Below are 25,314 nucleotides of genomic sequence, written 5' to 3' on the forward strand. Positions count from 1 at the left end.
AGTATCATTTACAGTGGGAAGAATTTGGTAGAGCCAAAGTATTCAGATATAGAGTACAGCTCTTGAGAAATCATGTTTGTAAAGAATATTTAATGAGGCAGGAACATATAAATATATATACCATAATGTTAAATGTTTAAAAGAGAATAAATTGTAGACACAATGTGATTTTTATTTTGCTTTTTAAAAACGTATATATGAACTCAGAGAGAAAATGCCAGAAGAAAGTACACCAAAATATACTAACAAAATTTATCTTTGTGTGATGGGAATTCTTTATGATTTTCTTTATTTTAAAAATAAACATAAAAATTCAACGTGTAGTTTTTAACTACCTATTTAATAGATTCCCTGCCATGCATTTGTCCTAAAAGTGAAAGAATAGGAGAGTTCCATAAAGCATGACACATGACCTTTAAAAATTTAGGCATGTCAGTGCTGCCTGGGTTTAAGCAGAACAGAGTAAGGCACAGATATCAGCAGTAGCTCTAGAATAGTGCTGTCCAATATGAATATTATATGAGCCACATATGTAATTTACAATTTTCTAGTAGCCAGATTAAAACGGTCAAAGCAAATAGGTGAAATTAATTTTAATAATGTATTTACCTCAACATATCTAAAATATTATTTCAATATGTAATTAATGTTTAAAATATCAAGGTAGTTTACATTGTTTTTATTCTCTTGTGCCTTCTGAAAGCCTGTATTTTACGTTTATAGCGCATTTCAGTTTGGACTGTCGCCACATTTAAAGTGCTCAGCCACATGTGGATGCTCGTGGCTACCACACTGGACAGGACAGTCTAGGATCATATTTTCATCATAGTGATATTCTTCTCATATTTTTAGAATTCTGTGTTGGGAAAATGTTCACACAAACGTCTTATGTATCCTTTCCTTCCATGCTTGAAAATCTAAAGCCAGTGGCTATATATTTTTATTAAGCCACACATTGTCAGTTTTGCAAATCAGAACAATATAAGTTTGTGAATGTAAAGCAGTTGTGGTTTTAATTTTGGGTATTTTAAAACTAGTATTCTGAAACATTATTTTGAAAGTTTAATACTTACGATAATTTTCCAATTCAGATACTTTACAAATTATAAATTCAATTTAGGTTGACTTTCTTCAGCAAGCTAATAAAGAACTGGAAAAGCATATCCAAGAGCTTATGGAAACTAAGGAAACGGTGACGACTGAAGTTGTTAATTTAAGTAACAAAAATGAAAAACTCTGCCAAGAGTTGACTGAAATAGACCAGTTAGCACAGCAGTTGGAAAGACATAAAGAAGAAGTGCTGGAGACTGCTGATAAAGAACTCGGGGAAGCAAAGGTACGTCAAGGTTGCAGGAGTGTTACCTAGCTTTCGTAGAACATAGTGAGCTTGAGCCCTTTTGATAGCCAGTTTGGGTCTTTTAGTTAGTTTGTTTGTAATCCCAGTTTTTCTGAAGTGTTGTTTACACCGTCTAAATATTTGCACTTATTCTAGTTGTTTGGGTGTGTTTCTGAAGCACACCTATTTCTAAGATAGCTCTCCAGACTGTCCTGTTTTTCTTCAAGATTTTCATCTCTGTCCTGTTATTCTCTGAGCGAGCTTCAGAACTTTGTCCTCTGTTGTTTTGCGTTCATGAACTCTTTAAAGGTATTTTTTTAAAGCTATTGATGTTCTTGTATGTTTTTCATCTTCAAGTTTAAGTAGATGCAAAGCGGATATAATTTCGTCTATTAGAAATATTGATTTCTTATAATAAAACTGACACTTCATTCTTTTAAATGTATCACATAGAATCCAAATGACCCTTTCTTGAAATCCCCACAAAGTTTTATCCTATTTTAACATATTTTATGCTTGAGGATCATTTTGTGATCATCCTGTGAAATGACTGTGCAGTAAAAAAAATACATTAATTGAAATGTTTTATTTTTAAAAATGTCCTGAGGCTGTGAGATTCAGAGTGTTAACATTTTCCTCTGAATAGTGTTATCAGTACAATTATTAGTAATCAGTGGATCAAAGTGACAAATATAGCACAAATGTTAAGTACTTATTATACAAAAGTAAAATTTTATTGGAAATATATCTCTTAAGATGTAATGGGAGAAAATAGTTCAATCAAAGGCTTTGGACAGCCCCAGTATTTCAGATTATCTTTTTGTCTGGTGCTTCAAAAGTTTTTCATATTTTAAGACAGTGTGACATCAGAGGCATGCCTTTCTTTTGAAAAGTGGGAGAAAGTTGTGAAAGAGAAGGTGGGAAAAGAGAACTCACATGATACGTAAACCATGAGCAGGTTCTCAGGTAGATAATTTTTAAGGACTGTACATAAAAATTAAAAATCCAGATATTGCCTTCTTAAAACCATATGTATATGATAGATTCCCATGAAAGTCTTCATGTTGTCTCAGAAGTAGGTATAACATAGTTTGAAGACTACTACGCTACATCACTGAATTAATTTTATACAGTGTCACCACTAATTAGTGGAATAGAACGAAACTGCCTCAATATAATAAAGGCCATATATGAAAAACCCATAGCTAACATACCCAGTGGTGAAAGACTGAAAGCTTTTCCTCTAAGATACAAAATAAGACAAGGATGCCCATTCTCACCACTTCTGTTTTAACGTAGGACTGGCAGTCCTGGCCAGAGCATTTAGGCAAGAGAAAGAAACGAAAGGCATCCATAGTGGGAAGAAAGAAGTGAATTATATTTCCAGGTGACATGAATCTTATATGTAGAAAACCTTAAAGATTCCACAAAACAACAAAACTAATGAACAAATTCAGCAGAGTTGCAGGATACAAAAGCAACGCACACAAATCAGGGATGTTTTGATATGCTAATAATTAAAATCCAAAAAGGAAATGAAGAAAATAATCCCATTTACAATAGCATCAGAAGGAATAAACTACTTAGGAATAAACTTTACCAAGTAGGTGAAAGACATGCACACTGAAAACTGAAACATTGCTGAAAGAAATTAAAGAAGACAGAAATGAATGGAAAGGCATCCTGTGTTTATGGATTGGAACACTTAATGTTGTTCAGATGTCCATGCTACCCAAAGCCAGTGCGATCCTTACCCAAATCCAAATGACATTTTTATAGAAACAGGAAAAAAAAATCCTAAAATTTATATGGAATGTCAAGGGACCTAGGATAGCCAAAACAATCTTGAAAATGAAGAGCATTATTAGTGTACTTTTAAGTTTGCATTTGTGGCTGTAGTTTTATTATAGTACTCCTGTGTTTCATCCCTGTCCTGTTCTACCTCCTTTTGCATCTTCCGTGCTCATGCACACCGCATACTGCACACAGCATCTCGTGTCCTGTTGGCAGTGCTCAGAAGGACACCTTGGCTCACAAAAGATTCCCATTAGATCATTTTAATCTTGGCATTCAGCACTTTCAGTTGCATTACAGAGGATCCAGGTTGGTAGTAATGCGGGGAGTAGGAGGGGAGAAAGCAACTAGGATAGCAAAATCAGGAAATGACAGTGCCATAAGTTGAATTCTAAAAATCAGAGTTCAAGGAAAGTCCTCCAAGTATGCAGACAAGAAAAGACTTCCAAGTGGTCCTCTAGTTTCAGATGTTACAAATAGGTCCCTATATACATTCATGATACCAAGAAATTGAAGAGAAGCCTCAACTTTGCCTCCTTTTCCTTGAGATAGAGGCTTAGGGATAAAGCCTCAGATCTCACTGGTGGGAGAATGTGACCAACTTGAAAATTGACTTGGTCTTATTTGCAATGTGACTTTGTGATAAGTATTCTTGACTTTTAGGTATTTACCTAATAAGCTTTTTATTCCTAGAAAGAGATTAAAAGAAATCTCTCTGAAATGCGGGAACTTGAAGAAACAATGGCAAAACTTCAACTGGTAAGTAGATGTCATATTGAATTGTCAGATCTTTCTGTGTGAAAAATTTATGCTTTATTTCACATATATATTATTTAATTGACATATAATTTGCACATTTTAAAATTCACTCTCTTAAGTGTGTAATTTAGTGCTTTTGGTATTGCAGCCATCACTACTATCTAATAACATTTTCCTTGCTCCATAAAGAAACCTCATACCCATTAGCAGCCACTCCCCATTTTCCTCTGCTCAGCTGTTGACAACTACTAATCTACTTTTCTGGACAGTTTATATAAATGGAACCATACGATATGTGGCCTTTTGTGTCTGGCTTCTTTTCTTTATTAGCACAGTGTTTTCAAGGTTCATGCTTGTTATAACATGTATCCAGTACTTCCTTTTTATGGCTGAATAATATTCCATTGTATGGATATATTTAGTTTCATTTATATTTTTATAATTACTTACTCTTATATGCAGTAGATGGCAAGTTAAATTCAAATTTGGAAAACTTGTTAGGAATTTTGTATTATTTTAACTACTTCATGATTGTCAATTTACAAATATTAAAACTAGAAATTGATAATAATTATTCAATAAAGTTGTTGACTTTTATTAAAAGCACTCAGTCCTCTTTTAATAGATTTGCTTGGTAGTACAACCATTTTCCTAGTCATACTGTTTGTTCTGGTAGTCTTCAAAAGAGAAAACTAGTAATCATCCCAGCATAAGCTTTTAGGCATAGTGTATAGTCCTACGGTCTAGAACTGGCAGAATGTTTGCTTACAGGGAGACACTATTGGGTGGGCACCCAAAAGATTATTCAGAATTTTTATAATAGTCTATTCAATTGGATGAGTCTCTGCTAAGATTGGAAACAAAGACTAATACTAATTTCCAAGTTTTCTCATTATGTCTCTATACAATCTAATCTGCAGTATTCTGGTAGCATAAGGCAAATTAAAAAATGAAGCCATCGTGATACACTGGCACATAGCAGATACTGAAATACTTGCTGATTTTTATATGCTCATTATGGACAACATATCACTATGCTTTCCTTTTTATTCAACTGAAGCTATTCAATTCAATTCAATAATGAATAATTGAATTAGCCAAACCTGCTAAATGTTGTCCACTCTTGAGTTTCATAGATGTTGCAAAATTCCCCCATGAGGTCAATAAACAGAAGTAGACAAACATCTACATGTTTGATGATGTATTTACATTTGTAATGACGAGCGGGGGAAAAGGAGGAGGTGGGAGGGACACATGCTAGAGTGAGGCTAATTAATTATTTAGCAATATCTAATCAATTTATTTAGCAATATGAAATAGCAAAAGACAAAGGCAATTAATAGCATATGTTAATGACAGAGAGTAAAGGTGGTTAAGACTAAACTGTATACATTGATACCAATGTCATGTCAAAGGAGTACATGTACTTATAAGTCTAAGAGATACCAACATATGTTTACTATTGATCAAAAATCACTTGGCTAAATACATAAATAACATCAGTAACGAGTATCCAAAAATAGTAGTAAGCTCTATAGGATAGTAACTATTATGGTAGATGCCAAAAGCTCACCAAACTGGGGGAGAACAGCACTGGAAAAGTCATAAATCAAAACTTTGCCAGATCTGTAGCTGAGAAAAACTCAGGCGTCTCCCACACCGCTGTTTGCTAGTTCCCAAGAATGCTGCTGCTGTTGGCGTTGTTGTTGTTGTTAGAAGTCAGGCATCTTCTGATGCTATAGCTGCAAGCTGCATATAAGTTTTCAAGGTGTTAACAATCTGAAGAATGTTGTGGTTGTCATTGCTGTTCTTAGAAGTTAGGACGTCTTCTGATATTGTAAGCTGCAAGCTGCCTACAAGTTTTCTAGGTGCAACAAGTTCTCAAGAAGGCTAACTGTGGGGAACAACATTGGAGAGGCCGGGAACTAGCCAGACCTCACCAGGTTTGCAACTGAAAGTCAGGACATCCCCTGGTGTTGTAAGCTGCATGTTACTGGAAGTCTTCAAAATGTTAGAATGATGAAAAATCACCAATGACAAATGACGAAATAGTAGTTAATTATATCACTGTCCACTGAGGTCTGTCTTATATATTTTCTCAGATGTACCTTTGAGCCAAGTTTCTTGTTCCTGCCTCCCCCTCCGGGAATGGCCAGTTCCGAGAGGGACCAGCAGTTACTGATATGAATGTTGCCCATCCGGCCAAAGGGCCACTTCATCTGGATAAGCAATATCTACTGTTCTTGCTTGGGACCATCACCCCAAGATCTTTCAAAGCCTGGCAACGTGCCTCTCACGTCATCCTGATATAACTTAGCTACTTCTTCACTTCATCTGTTGATGTGGGCGAAACAGACAGAACAAAGAGGGAATTCTCTCAACCCCTGATCAAAAATTTCTTTAACCCTAAGCTGACCATCACCTCACAACATGGACAGAACAATAAACATCATCTCATATCTCCCCTACTCGAGAGAATGAGACCAAACAGAAAACCTCATCTCATGTCTCCCCTGCTCTGGAGGATGAGACCAAAGGGGGAATTTACTCAACCCCTGATCACAGCACAGAAATCACCTCACATACAGGAACAGATAAAAGCTAATAGACAAAAGCTCACATCAACCAATGAAGGCAAATTTTCTTCAACATCTTCCCTACAACATTGTAAAACACAATGTAAGCTCCAAGAGGGCAGAGATGTTTGCTGTTTGTTTGCTGCTATTTGTATGCACACTATAAACAGTTGTGATTCAAATGTTTGTCTCAGAACTGTGACAAGGTTTTTACCAGTGTTGGCTGAGGGTTGGATGTTGCTGTAGTTATTTTCTGACCTGTCTTATTTTTTCCATTAGTGCCATATTTCATGTATTTTTAAGATAAATACTACTGATATCTATAGCTAACATTTATTAAGCACTTGCCACGTGCTGGACATTGTCAGAGGGCTTCACGTCATAGATTCATTCTCACCAGTGAGTCCTCACTGTCCAGGTACTGGTCTTACACCCATTGTGCAGTGAGGCTGACAGAACAACCAACATAGTTATAGATACTTATGGTCGTCTTAGAGTAGTCTTTCTTCTGCCCTCCTTTGAAAATAAAACCATTAAACATTTTTATTGCACAAATACATACTCATTTCAAAAGACAATGCATGAAACATTTAAAAAAATAAAATCTAATAATTCCACTATTCAGAAAAGAGCACTGTTGACATTTGGGTTTTTATGGTGCTTTTTGGAATAATTGATAATTAATTTAGTTGAAACCATATATTTGACTGACTAAAAGTGTTTCTGTGTGTATGTGAATCACTCTTAAATAAACATACTTACAAACATATCTATTTTAAGTGCTATAATATTTTATGAAGTCCTTTGAAATCTTAATTATAGTATTAAAATTTGCAGGAATTAAACTTATGCCATAAAGAAAAAGAGAGACTGAATGATGAACTCCTTATGAAATCAGACCTGGAAACTGTTGTTCATCAGCTTGAACAAGAAAAGCAAAGACTTAACAAAAAAATTGAAAGTTTTGCAATTACAGGTAAAATGTTGATAACTTAAAAAGTGATTGTGATTTCCTCTTGATGTATTATATTTCATAGCAGGTGATATTTATGAGTGTTTGTTGTAAAAGAGAAATTGCATTGTAGTTACTATAGAAAAATCTCCCTCCCTCAAGTATTTTACAGAATTCTTTTTGTTTTTGGCTGTTAGTACAGGGAACCCTGCATGAATATCTTCCAATAGAAATACATTTTTCTTTGAGGCAGACTGATAGAATTAATTAAGACTAAGAGGAAGACTATTCTGAAATAGTGAAAATTTGAAGAACAGAATCTTTGTAAGGAAGCGCTGTTGTATCACCTGAACGTACACATGCACGCACACATACACGCACAATTGAAATAGGCTAACTTTCTAAGTACCAGTCCCTAAATGAGGTTTTTGAGGACCAGGGAAGAAATCATCCAGCCATCCATTTATTCATTCATTCATCTGACAAATATTTATGAGCCGATTATGTTCCAGGCTGTGTTTTCGGTGTGGGGTATATGATGGTAAACATGATACACAAGGTCCCTGCTCTCAAGGGGCCTTTGTTCTAGATACAGAGACAAACTAGTAGCACGTAAATGAACTAGGTTAATTTTAGAAGATAAGAGATAGTAAATGGGGGGATGTGCGAGAGATCTACTGACGGAAGGGCTCAGTGATAAGACACCAGCCGGATAAAGATTTGGGAGCGGTTTTCCAGGCACAGGGAATGGCAAGTTCAGAAATCTGAAGCCATCGAACGCCATGTGTCCTAGGAAGTGAAAGAAGCCAGTGTGCTATATTAAGAAGTGACTATGCTATGTCCTATGCTTTTTATCATCCATGTGGATAATCTGTTTGACCCTTTCTCCCTATACTAGCTGTATGACTTGAGCTTGTTACTTAACCTCTCTATTCCTTAATTTCCTTATCTATGAGCTTCATGATGGTACCTACCCAAAAGGTTGTTGCAAGGATTAAATGGGTTAATATATTAAAGGTGCTTAGACCTTTGTATTGAAGCTTGCAGTTTATTCCTGTCATAGTTATTATAGCTATGGCCTTCGTTTCAGCATAATCTTTGAGATACGTGAAACTCCCTTGTTTCTGTGTTTCAAATGCATACCCCTGCCAAAAACCCAGCCACGGATCAACCAAAACATTTACCTTCTACACATTTACACATGAGCAGCTAAGCACTGCTTGTTGTGCACCAGACACATGGATACACTGTAAATTAGACAGCTCCAAACCTCAGCAGCACCCTCAATGATGTATGGACATCTTACTCTGTATTTCCTACTGCGTGATCTCCCACTCTGCAGGGAACATTTCAAATGGTTTCCATTCTTATTCTTAGTAAACCTGTGACTCTCATTCTATCCCCCATTTCAAGTGGGTGATCTTACCTCCAGTTACCGTAAGAGAATGGAAACTGTCAGGGAGGTGTTCCATTAGTTTTCTGTCCCCAGATCTTAAATCTGTCCATCTTTATCTTCTCTCCGTTGCAGTGGAGGCATGTCCCTCTAAGGAAAGGCCACTGCCCCCATCTGTTCTCTAAGTTTATAAATCTTACATATTATCTCTTTCCATAACTTTAGTCTTTATACTTTTTTTTCCCGTTGGCATTCAAACTGCTTACCTTCTCCTATTCTAAAACAAAAACTTTGACCCATTCCTCCCCAGCCACTCTTTCCTCTTCTTCATAACTTTAACATCTTGAAAAGTCATCCACTCTTGGTGTTTCTGCTTGATCACCCATTAACGATCCTTTAGCTTCTTAATCCACTCCAGCTGGCTTCTGTCCCCATCTTACCAATAAAACTGCTTTTGTTAAGGTCATCATTCTATACCATTATGCTAAATGCAATGGACACTTCATTCATTAATTTGTTTAACACACTTGCCCATTCCATCCCACTCTCCTTGTTTCTTCTTACCTCTGTGGTCACCCCTTCTCAGGATGAATTTGCCAATTCAGCCAATGCAATTCAGATTGTATTGCACACTGTTCTTTTGTAACTTTTATTCTACTACAATTAGAACAATTGCTTAACCTGGGCTATTTGTTCATACTTTTATCATTAACTAGTGCCAGGCTCATTGTAAATGTTCAGTAAGTATCTGTCGAATGAATGAAAGGAGAGATGGGAGTGAATCAGAATATATCTTAAAAATAATTTCATTCCTCAGAATTATAACGAGTATCTATAACGAGTATAGGTTAAACTATATGAAATCGCTGGTATTAGTTTACTTTTGACTCATGAAAAGGTGATTTCTATGGTAAAAGTTGTGCTTATTTGAAGCAACATGAGTTGTTTTGATCTCTTTGTGTATATACTGTATTAAATTCAAGCTTAATGTTAAAATCATGTATATTATGATTAATTGTAGATAAATTTTCTTTTAATATATTTTCAGATCACCAGAAAGTACCATGTTGTAATTTATTGCTTTGTTCTGTAGTACTAAATACTACCCATCCTTGTGATAAGACAAAAGCAGGAGGACTTTGACTTACTGTAGTTATTTAAACTTTTAATTTAATTTTTGCTTTTGTTATTTTACTTCTTTCCTCTCAATATTTACCTCTTTGATATCTAGCAGTTATAGGTGATATGCCAAACAGTTAATGATTTTTCGTAGCTTGCGTTCTAAAAGTTACTGATATAATTTATTTGGATAATTATATGTTTTAAGTGTACCACTGTTTTAAGGTTTAATTATTTTAATTTGCAGAAAGAGAACTTACTTTGGAAGTTGAGAGGATGAGGCTAGAACATGGAATAAAACGTCGAGACAAGTCACCTTCTCGTTTAGATACATTCCTGAAAGGTATAGAAGAAGAACGAGATTTTTATAAGAAAGAGCTAGAAAGACTCCAACATATAATCCAACGAAGATATTGCTCTACAAATGCTTCACGTGAAAAAATTCCAATATTTAAAACTCTAGAAAAGGTAATATCTCTTTATAAGAGTAATTGATAGGGTAAGAGAATATCTTTTTGAACATGTTTTTCTGGTTTATTGTTGTATTAAATGTAACTTTGTTCATAATTGCTTTTAAAAAGTCTTTCTTAATTTTGCTTTTTGTTTTCTTCCATGGCCTACACTATAGGAACACTGCATTAATTAGGAAAACTACTTAACAACACAACATAACATACAGGAAAGAGTGAATAGCTCCTTATGTATAAGGGGCATGTGGCCTTCCAGAAGGTGGAACCGGGAACTCATGATACTGGGCAGTTCCTCTCTTTCTAGCCTTTACTTTTGGTATCAGCTGCTTTTTCTCTCTCAAAGCAGAGTGGCTTTGTCCACATGGCAGACAACATGTTTTCCTCCCATTCCCAGCTTTGGACTAGTCAGAAAGGTGGGTCATGTCGTGCAGGCCAGGCATCTGCCACGCTAGCCTTGCAGTACGAGAAAGTAGGAAGTGGAAGTGGCTGCTGGACAGATCATCCCATTGGTCCTCTACAACCACATATATAATTGGTAGTCTAAAGATGCGTATCAGGTAAAGTTAACCATGATTCATGAGAGATTAGTCCTGTGTCTCTCTTAGGTTTTAATTTCAATGTTTTAATTTCAACGTTTTATGAGTATCACTTGAGTTCTTTCGAGTTTTTTTTTTTTTTTTTTAAGCTTTGGAGCTTTAGGAGTCTTGGAGGTGTGTATGACCCTAACGTTATCTATATACTAGATAAAATTAGAAGCGGAGAGTAAATTCATTAAAACTCAGAACATTTGATTTCAGACTTGGCTTAGTTTGCCAATTGCATCATCTTTTTCTGGAAGATCCTGTGTCAAATAGTTTTGAGTCATTTTCTGACTATTTTTTAACCTCGTAGGCTAATGGCTGAATTTGATTTACAGATGTCAGTATAAACACTATGATGTGTTATCTGCTATAGACAGAATGGATTGTTGGGAAAATACAGTGTAAGTTAATTACTGAGTTGTCACTGAGTTGTTTTTTAGCTCCATGTATATATACTTAAGACTCAGGAAAAATAAATCACTGAATTGACCACTTTCATTGTGTAGGAGAATCTTCTACAACCTGGTTGATTAGTTTAATCGAGTATTTATTAACTAGAACTAAGTAGATAAGTATCTCAAAGCTTTTAGCCTAAATATTCACCAATTCAGTTGCTTGGTGTGGATTCCCAATTCAAAGACAAATGAGAAATTTTAATAAGGTACTGGTAAAATTAGGAGAGATTTTCTCCCCTTCAACTTATTTACCTTGAAATATTCTAATGTTACCTGATATAAATAAAGAATTCATTTTCCAAAGTTTAGTGGTTAAGATGTTCAGAGCATTTTAGAGTGCCAGTAATAAATTGCAGGCATGGTAGGGAAGAGTGGGTACGTACACGAGTGAAATGGGTGGATTGTAAGACAGTTGTGAGTGCTGGGAACTAAAGAGTGCATCCCTGCCTAAAATTGGGTATTTTAAACATGTTTAGGAACACTTTGTTAGCAAACCACAAAGACCGCTCCAAAGCTGGATTTGGTACAGCTGTGAGTTTTCAACCTCTGCTTTATCGGAAACTGTTAGGCACAGATTCTTGGGATTGCAATAATTCAGAAAAAAAATATTGATGTTTTAAGTATCAGTGATCTTCATCTGTAATACACACGCTGATTTCTCTTGTTTGGGGAGGGCACTGTCCCCTATCACCTTGTACTCACCCTGGTTCCAACTGTGAGTTGGAGTATAGTGTAAAGTGCTTTGGAGTTGGAGGCCCGGTAAAAGTTCTAACTCCAAAAACTGGCTACGACCTTGCACAAGTTACCTAAATTTATGGAACCTCAGTTTCCGCATTTGCAAAGTGAGGAAAGTAACTACAACCTCTTGTGAAGATTGTATGAGATAACTTGCATAAGGGTCCCATGTAACACTTAATTTCTAGTAAATTGGTTCATTTCTTTATTATTTGCTGGCTCAAAGTACATCAGGTTTAGGTTGAAAGTCAGGTTCAGTTCGACAGATATAGAGTGAGTGCCTGCTATGAATGAGGCACTGAAGATAGGAGATAAGACGTGGATCTTATCCTCATAACTTTCAGCATTGCCCGTGTGTGTGCATGAGCTCATGTGTCTGTGTGTCAGGAACAGGAGTGGTAAAAGGGAGTTACTAACAATTATCTGTTAACGCAAATATAAATATCTACATACAAGATACATTTAGAAAAGAGCTAGAGTTCCTGCTTACAGCCAGTCAGTAAATGGTAGGGAATCCATACATTTGACCAGGTATGATGCTGGGCACCGAAGATGTGGGGAATAAGACCAGATACCTGCTGTATCCCTCATGGAGTTTACATTGTAGTGGGAAAGACATACATTAAACACATAATCCTGTCAGTAATTGTCACCTCAGTTATAATAAGTGTTAATGGAGAAAGAATATGAGAAAGATTCAGAGTGCTATGAGAGTATGTATAGGGAGATATACATTAGATTGCAGAATCTGGAAGGACTCTTTAGAGAAAGTGACATTTAAGCTGAGACCTAGACAGTAATGAAAGTAGCCTGTCAGATTCTTACCCTTTGAGATCTCCTTTCCTGAAATCGATGCAGACCACCTTCTTTCTGTAAGATATTTTTATTTAGGCATGGTTAGGTTACAGATTTTCTTTTACAGTTATTTAAGCCTTGATTAAATCCTCAAACCCTAATCTGCTTTTGTCCTATAAAACATCTTATCCTTTAAGGTGTCCAGATAGCTAATCTCATCCATTATGCCTTAATCTTTGCTTACTTAACCAAGAGGATAACTTACTTCCAAGTGGCAGGTGAAGGGTACCTCCCAGAAATCTTCCATACTTCCAAAATAGACCTCACATTAGTTTGAAGCTGGGACAGTTGGGGATTGGTGTGTCTGACATTGATCTTCGATTCAGTCACAGAAAACACTGAGGAATGTGCTAGTCTATTAGTTACTTACACTGGATGAGCAGACACACAGCACCTCGCAGGCCTTCCCCTGGACAGCGTTATAAACTAGCGATTCCCACCTTTAGCATGCACCAAAATTGCCTAGAGGGCTTGATAAACCACAGCTACTGGGCCTTGTGCCCAGAATTTCTGATTAAATTGGTCTGGGGTGGGCAGCAAAACTTGCATGTCTAACAAGTTCCTAGATGCTGCTGCTGATTCTGGTCTAGAAGTTACACTTTAGTTACCACCAGTATAAATAACTCCAGGAGAATGACACTTGAAGCAGCTGATAGAATTTGATCAATAGTGTTGGCGACTGGGCCCCTTCCTGGGAACTTGAAGGCCAATAAATTTGCCCCACTGCTGCCAACACTCTCATCTCCTGCTCTCAATGTAGATGAAACATTGTGTTCCTTAAACATTAAAGGAATTTGTGTTCTTTTGGTCTGTTAGCATCTTTCAGTCAGTCTCGTTACCAGCATCCTTGTGACAGCCTCGTGGTGATAATTATAGCAAATGATAACTTCTGTTCTTAAATTATTCAGGGTGATTACAATTCAGAAATTCATCTGATCACAAGAGAAAGAGATGAACTTCAGCATATGCTTGAAAGATTTGAAAATCATATGGAGGATATTCAGTCCAATGTTAAATTATTGACAGCAGAAAGAGATAAACTAAGTGTCTTATATAATGAGGTAAGAAATTGATTATAATTAAGCCAACAGGTTATATAGAACTAGTTAACTATAATGGAACCAATATATATCCTTTAAATTACTATGATATATGGACTTTGTGGTATTCCTTCATAAATAGAATTATAAATAGTAGTTTCTACTATCATCCTGTTCCCAAAGCAGAGATTTCTATTAATTTTTCATATTTATTTTTCCTCTTTTCTAGCCTATGTGTCAGGTCAGTTAGAGATAATCTACTTTTAAAACTACCCGAAACAGGTCTTAGACTGACTCTGAGCCAAGTTAATAACTGGGATTCAGACATGTTAGGATATGTCTATCAAATGGTGGGGAGCACTCACTATTTGGATGTATTGGGTATTACAGACTTAGCCCCTAGTGAGAAAACCCCAGAGTAAGAGGGAATACAGCTTGGACCAGTTTCAGAGCCTCAGTTGTCAGAGGCCAAGGTGAATCTGAGTAAAGCGTGGTATCTATCACCTAAATTTGTTCCCGTACCAATCTCCTGGAAATCCTTCTGCTACTTCAAGAGGGTAAGAAAGATATGCAAGTTAAAAGGTCAAGTTGAAAAAGTTGTTTTCACTTTTGGAACTTTTTTGGGATTCTGCAGTGCGAATTGATCCACTTCTGGGCTTTCCTCACTGTTGGCTTAGATTTCAGCCTTCTTGGGTCTGCTTAATTAACTACTGGTTGTGCATCTGCTCTTTGGTTTCCAAAATTTTGTGGTTGGAACTTCCCTCAATCTCCTTGTCTTTTTGTTGTTGTTGTTGTTGTTGTTATTATTATTATTAATATTTTAATCCATTTACTCTTGTTTTGTTGGGATTTGGAAGACAGCAATGGTAGCATGTGCTTAGCTTGCCCTTTTTTTTTAATTAGACATATATCCAAAGTGTTTTTTATGTATACTTTTATTTTTTTTTAATTAAAGTTTATTGGGGTGGCAATTGTTAGTAACATTACATAGATTTCAGGTGTACAATTCTGTAATACATTATTATAGCTCACATTGTGTGTTCACCACCCAGAGTCAGTTCTCCTTTCATCACCATATATCTGACCCCCTTTACCCTCACCTACACTTGCCCTCTGGTAACCACTAAACTATTGTCTGTGTCTATGAGTTTTTGTTTTTTATTTGTTTGTCTTGTTCTTTTGTTGTTTTCATTAAGGCTCAGGAAGAATTATCTTCATTAAGACAAGAATCCACCCAAAGCACAGCCTCCCATAATATTGTTAGTCTTATGGAAAAGGAAAAAGAACTGGCATTATCTGAGTTAAGGAAAATTATGGCAGAAAAGGAAGCTTTAAAAGACAAGTTAAAAGTAAGTAATAAGATTGACTTATTTTTGAAAGGTAATTTATTGAGAAAAGGGGAGGTCTTTATGTATGTTTTCCTATGACGTGAATATTTAGAATGTACAACTAGATCAGGGTTGGCAAACAATGGCACATGAGCCAAATCCACACCACTGTGTTTTTGTATGGCCTGTGTATTAAAAAGGGTGTTTACATTTTTAAATTATTGAAAAAATATTTTAAAAAAGACTATTTCGTGACCCATGAAAAATTTGAAATTCAAGTTTCATTGTTGGTAAATGTTACTGGAATACGACCCTCATTCATGTACATATTCTTTGTGGGCTTCTTTTGTGCAGCAGTGGCAGATTTGAGTAATTATAACAGAAACTGTATGGCCCACAAAGCTGAAAATATTTATTATCTGGTTCTTTATAGAAAAATAACTAACCTCTGATCCCAATAGGCAGTTCATCATGTGGACGGCCATTTTTTTTTTTTTTTTTGGTAGAACAGCTTTCTTGAGATATTCACATACCATACACCCATTCACCCATTTCAAGTGTACAGTTCAGTGGTTTTTATTATATTCACAGACTTGTTCAACCATCACTGCAATCAATTTTAGAGTATTTTCATTACCTCAAAAAGAAATCCTGTACCCATTATCGCCAGTTTCCATTTCCCCCCCAGCCTTCTCAGTATGAGGCAACGACTAATCTATTTTCTGTTTCTACAGATTTGCCTACTCTGGATATTTCACATAAATGGAATCACTCAGTATATGTATTTTTAATTATCTGGCTTCTCTCACTTAGCACATTGTTTTCAAGGTTTATCCATGTTGTAGTATGTTTCAACACTTCATTCTTTTTTATTGTGGAATTATATTCCATTGTATAGATAGACAACGTTTGATTTATCATTTGGGTGGTTTCCACTTTTTGCTATTAAGAATAACGGTGCTATGAATATCCATGTATAGCTTCTTGTGTGGACATACGTTTTCATTTATCTTGGGTATGTGCCTCGATTTGAGTAATTGCAGGCTGTTTTCCTAAGCGTCTATACTCTTTATATTCCCGATGGCGGTGTATAAGAGTTCTAACATCTGTATCTCCTCGTCAACATTTATTGTCTCTTTTTTATTATCATCATGCTGGTGGGTGTGAAGTGTAGCACTCACTGTGGTTTTGATTTGCGATTTTCCCGATGGCTAATGTTGAGTTCATGCGCCTGTTTGGCCATTTGTGCATCTTTGAAGAAATATCTGTTCAGATTATCCTTTGCCCATTTTTAGATGGGGTTATTTGTCTCATTATTATTGAGTTGTAAGAGTGCTTTATATAATATATTCTCAATACAAGCCCCTTTATCAAATACATGATTTGCAAATACTTTTCTTCATTTTGTGAGTTGTCTTTCCATTTTCTTAATGGTTCTTTGAAGCACAAAAATTTTTTAAATTTTGATGGAGTTTAATTTATTTAGTTTTTCATTTGCTGCTTATGCTTTTGATGTCATATCTAGGGGTAGTATTTTATATTTCCTTTTAAAATCTCAAAGAAATGAATGTTAATTTACATAAAGCAAGTATTCAGCACAGAATGAGAACTCAATATTAACTATTACTTTTACTAGTATGGAGTCCGTAGTTTACTTCCAAAGCAATGTTATTGAATTAATGTTTAGAAATTAGTAGCTAAAATTAGGAATAAGAACATTTAAACATTGTTAGGGTAGTCGTTATGTCATAAAATTTCAGTTAAAGTTTAACCCCAACAGAATACTTTCAATCGGGATTTTTTGGAGTACTGCCTAAAAGAAAGTACTTTCTTACCGAAATAAGTGTTAAAATTACCAAACGGAAAACTTGAGTGCAGTATAGCAGTACAAGCTATTGATTTATCCTTTTTGATATCTGTTGAAACGACCAAGGAACATAAAAATAGGATTAAAAAAATGCAGCAGTACTGAAAATTTGGAAAAAGTGACATTCGTGTTACCAGAATCTTTCTACGTAGTAGGAGGCAGGATTTATGAATTTACAACAGATCTTTTAGTTAAAAACTGAACTAATCTTAATCCCTAAGCCTCCTTTAAGAGTTTCCTGTTTGGCCACCATCCGCCCAGTTGTCGACCCCAGGCAGCATCAGTGCTACCTCTTCAACAATATTTAACATTTATTAAGCCCTCTCCACGTGGGAGACTCTGTGCTACCGAAGTGCTCTTTACATAGGCTGTCTCAGTAAATCTTCACAGTTGCCTTTTCAAATAGATAATGCTTATAGATGCGGTCTCTGAGTTTCAATGAGTTTAAATAAATAGTTTGCTCAAGACCACCTACTTATGAAGTCACAAGGAATCTGGCTTCTGAGGTCACTAACTAATTTCTCTTGAATCGGTCTAGTTCTTTCCATTCCCCTGCTGCCATCCTTTTCTGGCCATTATTCTCTCAGTTGCATTAGAGTATTAGCAGCCTCTCAAATCTATATTTCTCACTGAAGTTAGAGTCATCCTTCAAAGGTATAAATCTAGTCATGCCCCTTTCTATATAAAATCCATAAATTGTTTTCAAGAATTTCAGTGATTGGCCCTTGCCTACTTCAAGGTCTAGCTTCTTTTCCCCGAACTCATCTCTCCATGTTGCCCACCCCTGATTTTCTCAACTCCAGGCTTAATGGACTTTTTGTTGCCCCAACTTTCTACACAGGCTGTTGAAAAATCCTTCACCTCTTTCAAATCCCTCGCCTTGCTAATTTCTATTTATCCTTTATAGCCAGATTAAACATCATTTCCTAGATGGAAATGAATCCTAGAGTCTAGATTCCCTTTCAGTATATTGCAATAAAGTTCCTTTTTCTAGCAGAATATTCATGGAATTTATTTTAATGTCTTTTTAAGGTTTGTCTGTTCCAGTAGGCTGTAGTGTCTATGATGTCAGACGCTTGATCCCATTTACTCACTACTGTATTTCTAATACCTTGCTTGGTGCTTAGTGTATAGTGCGTACTCAATGCTGGTTGAATGATTTAATAAACAAAAAAATGCATGTAGCACAGTGACCCTTTCAAACAAATGTATAATCCAAACATCAGATGTCTTTTTTATTTTTAAATGAATAACTGGATGGAAGTTTGAATCTGCACTAGAAAAATTCTCAGGGAACACTAGCTTTTGTTGCTTGTCCTAGACTTAGCATCAGCAAGAGTTGGATAAGGTAATATAACCAATAAAATAGCACTTCTGTTTGCACTGTTGACCAGCTCATTGTTGAAACTCTGATATCTTGCGTAGCCCTTTAGTATTTTGTTTCCTGTGTCTTTCTGATCTCATCTTTTCTTCCTTTACACTCTGTTCCTCTTACATCCCCTCCCATGAAGACATACTCCTGAGCTTATTTAACCTGCTGGATTTTTCCCCTTATGGTTATCCTAATGGATTGACCTGTATAAATCTTTATAAATGAATCTTTACTAATCTGTGTCTTCTGTTACAATCACACATGGAGCTAAAGTATAAAAGATGAGACCTTCTTGTGCTTGTTTTTCTAACCAAAAGCATCATTTTTGTAAAATGTCTAAAGATTTTCTTTCTAAAACATTCTGTTAAAAAAAACCACAAGTATGGGGCGGCCGGATGGCTTAGCTGGTTAGAGCGCGAGCTCTGAACAAAAGGATTGTTGGTTCGATTCGCACATAGGCCACTGAGCTGTGCCCTCCACAACTAGATTGAAGACAACAAGCTGCTGCTGAGCTTCCGGAGGGCGGCCGGATGGTTCAGTTGGTTAGAGCGCGAACTCTTAAAAACAAGGTTGCCAGTTCAATTCCCACATGAGATGGTTGGCTGCACCCCCTGCAACTAAAATTGAAAACGGGAACTGGACTTGGAGCTGAGCTGCAGCCTCCATACCTAGATTGAAGGACAGCGACTTGGAGGTGATGGGCCCTGGAGAAACACACTGTTCCCCAATATTCCGCAATAAAAAACAAACAAGCAAACAAACAAAACCCCACAAGTATAGTAGTACTGTAGACTTGCATTGCTTACTTTGGTGATTTTATTTTATTATCTGATGTGAATGAACATCTATAAAATTCTCTTTCAGCATCTCCAGGAAATGAGTCTATTTGGAAAATCAGAATTAGAGAAAACTATTGAACAGCTGACATGTGTTAATCATAAGGTAATTTTTCAAACTGGATTTGGGGCATATTGTGTTGCCTGAATGACTATTTCAGTTATAGTTTTAATGTACTGTATGTTTTTGAAATCATAAAATCGTACACTAGAGAAGCTGTATAACAGTGATAAGAGTATGTACTCTGAAAGCTGACTACTTGGATTCAAAGCCATCTCTGTCACCTGTTACCTGTAGGCATGTTACTTAAACTTTCCATCCCTTAATTTGTTTGTAAAATAGCAATGGTGCTATTTTAACCATTGTGAAGACTAAATGAGTTAATACATAGTAGGAACTTAGAAGAATCTCTGGCATGTTGTAAGTACTCACTAGGTGTTAGTATGCTTATTGTTGTTTTGCTCTTGTTAAAAAAATCACGTAATTCAGACATGGAATGCAAAGTGAAATTCACTTTCATTCCTATTGCTCTCTCTAGAGATTGGATTTTTAACAAATTGGTGTGAGTTCCGACAGTCTTTTGTCTCTCTGTGTTTCATTTTGGCTGGTTTACTATATCTTCACTGTTTTTATTTCTTTAATTCTTTAATTTGTTTCTGTCAACTTTGGGTTAGTTGATTTTTTTTTTCCTCCTATCATGCGTTGTCGTTTCCTGCTTTTTTGCATTCCTGATAACTTTAGATTGGACGCCAAACATTGTGAATTTTACTTTCTTGGTTGTTGGATAGCTCGTATCCCTATAAATACTCTTGAGGTTTTTTCTGGCATATAGTTAAGTCAGATAGAGGTAGCTTGACCCTTTTCATTTTTGTACTTAAGCTTCATTAGATGGGACCAGAGTAGCATTTAGTCTTGGACTAATTTTGTTTCACTACTGATATAAAACCCTTTTGAGGACACTACCTATTGCCCCATGAATTACGAGGTTTTCAAATGACTGATGGCAACAGGAATCATTCCTGGCTCTGCATGAGTCCTGAGCATTGTTCCCTATCATTCTTTGATGGTTCTTCCCTGGCCATGGCTCGCATCTTCGGTGCTAAGCTCTGCTCAGCTGAAGGCTCACGGGCTACCCTGTGCAGCTTTCTGGAGCTCTCACTCTGGGCAGCTCTCCTCCAGCATCTGCCCTGCAAACTCTCCACTGCTCTGTCCTCCCTTGACTCTTAGTCCTGTCTTCTGAGCTTCGGGGAACCTCCGGGCTCCACCTGGATCCCTTTCCCTGTGTCACATCCTGGAAATTGTTCAGACAGTGAGCTGGAGCTATCGGAGGGCTCATTGCTTTTGTTTCTTGTCTCTCAGGGATCGCTGGCCATTGTTGTTTGATGCCCAGTGTCTTAAAAACTGTCACTTTATGTATTTTGCCCAATTTTTTAGTTATTTCAGGTAGACAGATCCTTGTCACTTCAGCTTGCCCAGAAGCTGAAAGTGAGAATTAATGAACTGGGAAATATGTCTAAAATACTACAAGTCATTGGAAAGAGACTACAAGATAGAAAATGTAAAGTAAGTTAAAGTCTTAGAGAACAAAGTGAGGAGGTCTGACATATATTTAGTCAAAATTCTAAGAGAATGGAATAGAATGTGGAAAAGGCTGTAGTGGAACAGATAATGACTGATAATTTTCTAAGTTATAAAAACATAGGAATCTTCTGATTCAGAATGTGTGATACCGGTAGCATGACAAATCTCAAGTAAGATAAATAAATAGAAAATTTTATCATTTTAATAGTGATAAATAATACAACGTACCTATGTATAAATTTCCATGATCTTTATAGAAAACATTATGCAGCTTTATTGAAAGACATTAAAGAAGACCTAAGTAAGTGGAGAGATACGTCAGATTTATAAAAAAGTCAACAGATAACATGTTCATAAAAGGAATGTAAATTGTCTCCAAATTGATCTACAGAGTTGATATAGTTCATCTGAAACCCCAAGAAGGTGGTGGGTGTGTGTGTGTGTAAAAATTAACAATAGATTTTAAAATTTACAAGGAAGCAAAGAGCTGAAAATCACAAAGGAATTTTAAAGAATATGGTATGGAATTTGTCCTATCAGTTATGAAGGCTTTGGAGTCAGTGTAGTGAACAGAATGATAAAACCCCAGTAGAGAGAGCAAACCCACAAACCCACACGTATATGGAAACTTGATGTATAAAGGACTCACTCAGATCAGTGGGGAAAGAGTGGATTATTCAGTAATTGTTTCTAGGACAATTGGCTGTTCATACATGTATATAAAAAAGTAATTGAATCCTACCTCACATATACCATACCCCCAGATCACTTCAAGGTTACTTGCAGTGTTGAATGCTTGAGAAATAGCAACAATTTTTAAAAGAAAATACAGGAGAAAATCTTTTTTGACCTTAGAGAAATAATAATAGCAGTCATTTATATAGCATTTACTTTGGCAATTTTTTAAACATTTTGCGTATATTATTTTAATTCTCACAACAACCATTTGAAGTTAAAAACTGATATCCTCATTTCACAGATAAGGAAACTGAAGGCCAAGGGGAAACTTGCCCAAGATCATGCAGCTAGCAAGTGTCTTGTGCAAGAATGTGTGTTCCTAAGCAAGACACAGTTTAGTTTATTCCTTTTAATAAAAATGGATCAATGGGACCACATTGATGAGAACATTTTTGTTTAGAAAATAGCCATAAATTGTAAAGACAAGCCACTAATTGAGAAAACAACTTGCTGCACATTTAAACTAAAAGGAGTCAACAGAAAATGTGAATTTTCATAGCAGAAAAATATTATAAATGATTAATACATAAAAAAGATGTTCTGCCTTAATATTAGGTTGGTACAAAAGTAATTGTGGTTTTTGCAATTTTTTTTAACGTTTTAAACTGCAGTTACTTTTGCACCAACCTATAGGGGAAATACAAATGAAAACCATAGTAAAATCATTTCACATCCACCAGATCATCAGAAATTAACAAGTTTGAACAATTATTATTAGCATTTACTAATAATAGATGCTAATACAGCGAGTGTATAGCTTCTGGAAGTGCAAACAGGTACCTCTTTGGAGAATAATTTGGCCTTGTCTAGCAAAGGCATATACCCTATGAGCCAGCAAATCCATATCTAGATGCCTATCCTGGGATGGAGGTCAGCAAACTACAGCCCCTGGACGGAGGTGAGCAAACTACGGCCCAGGAACAAATCTGGCTTCCAGTCTGTTTTTGTAATAGATCACAGCCACACTCATTTGTTTACACATTACCTGTGGTTGTTTTTATGTTATATCTGAAAGTAGCAACAGGCCATAGGGCTCACAAAGCCTAAAATATATACTCTCTGGCAGAAAACGAAAAATACTACAGACACTGGTTGTGAGGAAAAATAGGTACAGTAGGATGTTATAGAGCAGCAAAAATGAATGAACAAGAGCTACATAATCAACATGCATGAATCTTACAAATGTCGAAGAAAACATGCAGTATGATTCTACTTCTGTAGTGTTTAAAAACATGCAAACCTAAACTATTGTTTAGGGAGTCATACAGATGCAGTACACTAAGGAAGAGCAAGAAATGAGACACACCAGACTCGGCATAGTGGTTACTATAGGTGGGGGTGGGGGGGTGATTGGCGACTGCCCACAAATAGTTGACTGCTCACAAATATTTTTAAAACAGATGATGTATATGCAAATGTTCATTTTTTATTCTTTAAATTGTACATGTACTCTTGTTTGTACAAGATATACCCAAGGAATTCTGAAAGGTTTTTAATACAAAACAAAACAACAACAAAAACAGTTTCATTTTCTACCTCCCAAAACTACCCCCCCAATGTTTTGACTTTCTCCTGGTGTTTATCTCCCTGATTCTAAACAATGTACTTGTACTGCTTAGTCTTACTTTATTGATTTAAGATTATTTAGTGAATTTCCATGATAGTAGATGATGGCTTTGCACTCCTCCCTTTTTCTTCCCCATTAATTTAACATAGTTTTAATTACATATTTTGCTGATGTTAGTAGTTAACTGTTTACATTATCATGACTTCTAGTGGTTCACTGATCGGCCAAGTGGGACAGTGCTGCTGTTGCCTTTCTTCTTGTGGATCTTTTTCCTGGAGTTAACTGCCTTTGTTTTGTTTAATTTTGTTTTTTGTTACTTTTCTGTTTTTCATTGAACTCATTGCTAATTTTTGTTAAGAGCTCCAACATCTCTGCCTCCTGGTTTTAATATTTTTTAATATTCAAACCTATCAGTTCTTTTTTTCCCCCTGAAGACCTCTCTTCTTGACCTTTAGGTCTTCATGGCTGTCCTCATAAGTCTTTTCCTGTCTCCCTCTCCTATGTTGAATCTCATGTTGGTTTTGTGTGTGTGTGTGTGTGTGTGTGTGTGTGTGTGTGTGTGTGTGTGTTTTTCCTTATTCTACTATAGCATCGTGTCCAGCAGTTTCCTGAAAAAATATATGGGAGGAAATTTTTTTTGGTACTCTACTTGTTTGAAAATGTCTTTATTCAACTTTCATACTTTCAGACTTTGATTTATGATTTGGCTTAAGTATCTGGAAATCTAGACTGGAAAATTGTTTTTGCTAAAAATTTTGAATACTGTCTTCATTGCCTTTTAACTTCGTTTAAGATGTCTGATGCTATTGTATTTCCTAGTTCTTTGTACACAACAGGTTTTTATTTCTGAAAGTTTTAGGATTTTTTTCTTATCTCTTGTTTTCAATTTCAAGAGAATTTACTATACTTTCTGTTCTGTATCTCTCTGAAAATTTTGTTAGTTGGTTTTAGACCTCCTAAAGGGAGCAGAGGTTCTTATCCTTTCTTCTTGATTTTCTCTCTGACTTTTTGTTCTACTTTTTAGGAGATTTCCTCAACTTTATTTTATAATCCTTTTATTGATAAAAAATAATTAGTTATATTTTTGATTTCCAAGATAACTTTTTAGAAAGAGGTGGGAGATATCTGGGGTGTGAGGGTCCCAGTAGTTTTTCAGCCAGTCTCCTTATTCAGTTCTGCTCCTGACCCCATCCTACCACTTGGTGTCTCCATGTGTTGAGCTTCTTCAGGGTAAATTATCTGGCTGCGCATTGATATTTTCTATAGTGCTCAACTCGGGTCACTTCTGCCTCCTAGGAGATATTTGGCAATGTCTGGAGACTTTTTGGTTGTCACAAGTAGGGAAGAAGGTGCTTCTCATATCTAGTACGTAAAGGCAAGGAATGCTACTAAACATTCTGCAATGCACAGGACAGTCCTCCCACAACAAAGAATTATCTGGCCCCAAATATCAGTAGTTCCTAGGTTCAGAAATTGCTTCAGGTTGTATCTCTCTTCCATTCTGAGTCTCTATTCAATCTATTCTCTGTCTTCCACAAGTTATTGAAGTCACTCGTCCACTCTTGTTTTTTTGTGTTGTTCTCTGTGTCCTTATGAGTGTATAACTTTCTTATTCCTTTACTGTCATTTTAGCACTGTTTCCAAAGGGAAGGGAGATAAAAATGTAGTCAGTTTACAGTTTTAACTGGAAGATTTATGTTTGTCACCAATATTTCTTGGTTTTGAATCTTATATATAGATCATTATGCAATCTAGAATTGATTTTTGTATATAAAGTAGAAATCTAGCTAATATTTTTTTCTCCAATGAATGGCTGTCCCAACTCTGTTTTTAAAGTTTATTCTTTTCCTACTTCCTTGAAATGCTACCTTTCTAAATTTAATCTGTGTACATGTATTTGCTTATCCATTTCTGTGTGAAATAATACTAGTTTTAATTACATTAGCTTTCTAATTTATT

General features: G+C 35.9%; 1 protein-coding gene across 2 annotated transcripts in view; it reads left to right on the plus strand.

Moving 5' to 3' along the window:
* The window catches only part of CEP135 (centrosomal protein 135), a 67,322-nt gene that overhangs the window by 16,258 nt on the left and 25,750 nt on the right, over positions 1-25,314 (plus strand). For both annotated transcript variants that reach the window (XM_081042987.1, XM_081042988.1), the window contains 7 exons: positions 1,121-1,336; positions 3,824-3,889; positions 7,303-7,441; positions 10,177-10,397; positions 13,934-14,086; positions 15,262-15,414; positions 19,497-19,574. In XM_081042987.1, the coding sequence (XP_080899113.1) occupies positions 1,121-1,336; positions 3,824-3,889; positions 7,303-7,441; positions 10,177-10,397; positions 13,934-14,086; positions 15,262-15,414; positions 19,497-19,574 (1,026 nt within the window). The remainder of the gene's footprint in view (positions 1-1,120; positions 1,337-3,823; positions 3,890-7,302; positions 7,442-10,176; positions 10,398-13,933; positions 14,087-15,261; positions 15,415-19,496; positions 19,575-25,314) is intronic.

Source organism: Rhinolophus hipposideros (genome assembly GCF_964194185.1).
Source record: "Rhinolophus hipposideros genome assembly, chromosome: 1".
Classification (NCBI taxonomy): domain Eukaryota; kingdom Metazoa; phylum Chordata; class Mammalia; order Chiroptera; family Rhinolophidae; genus Rhinolophus; species Rhinolophus hipposideros.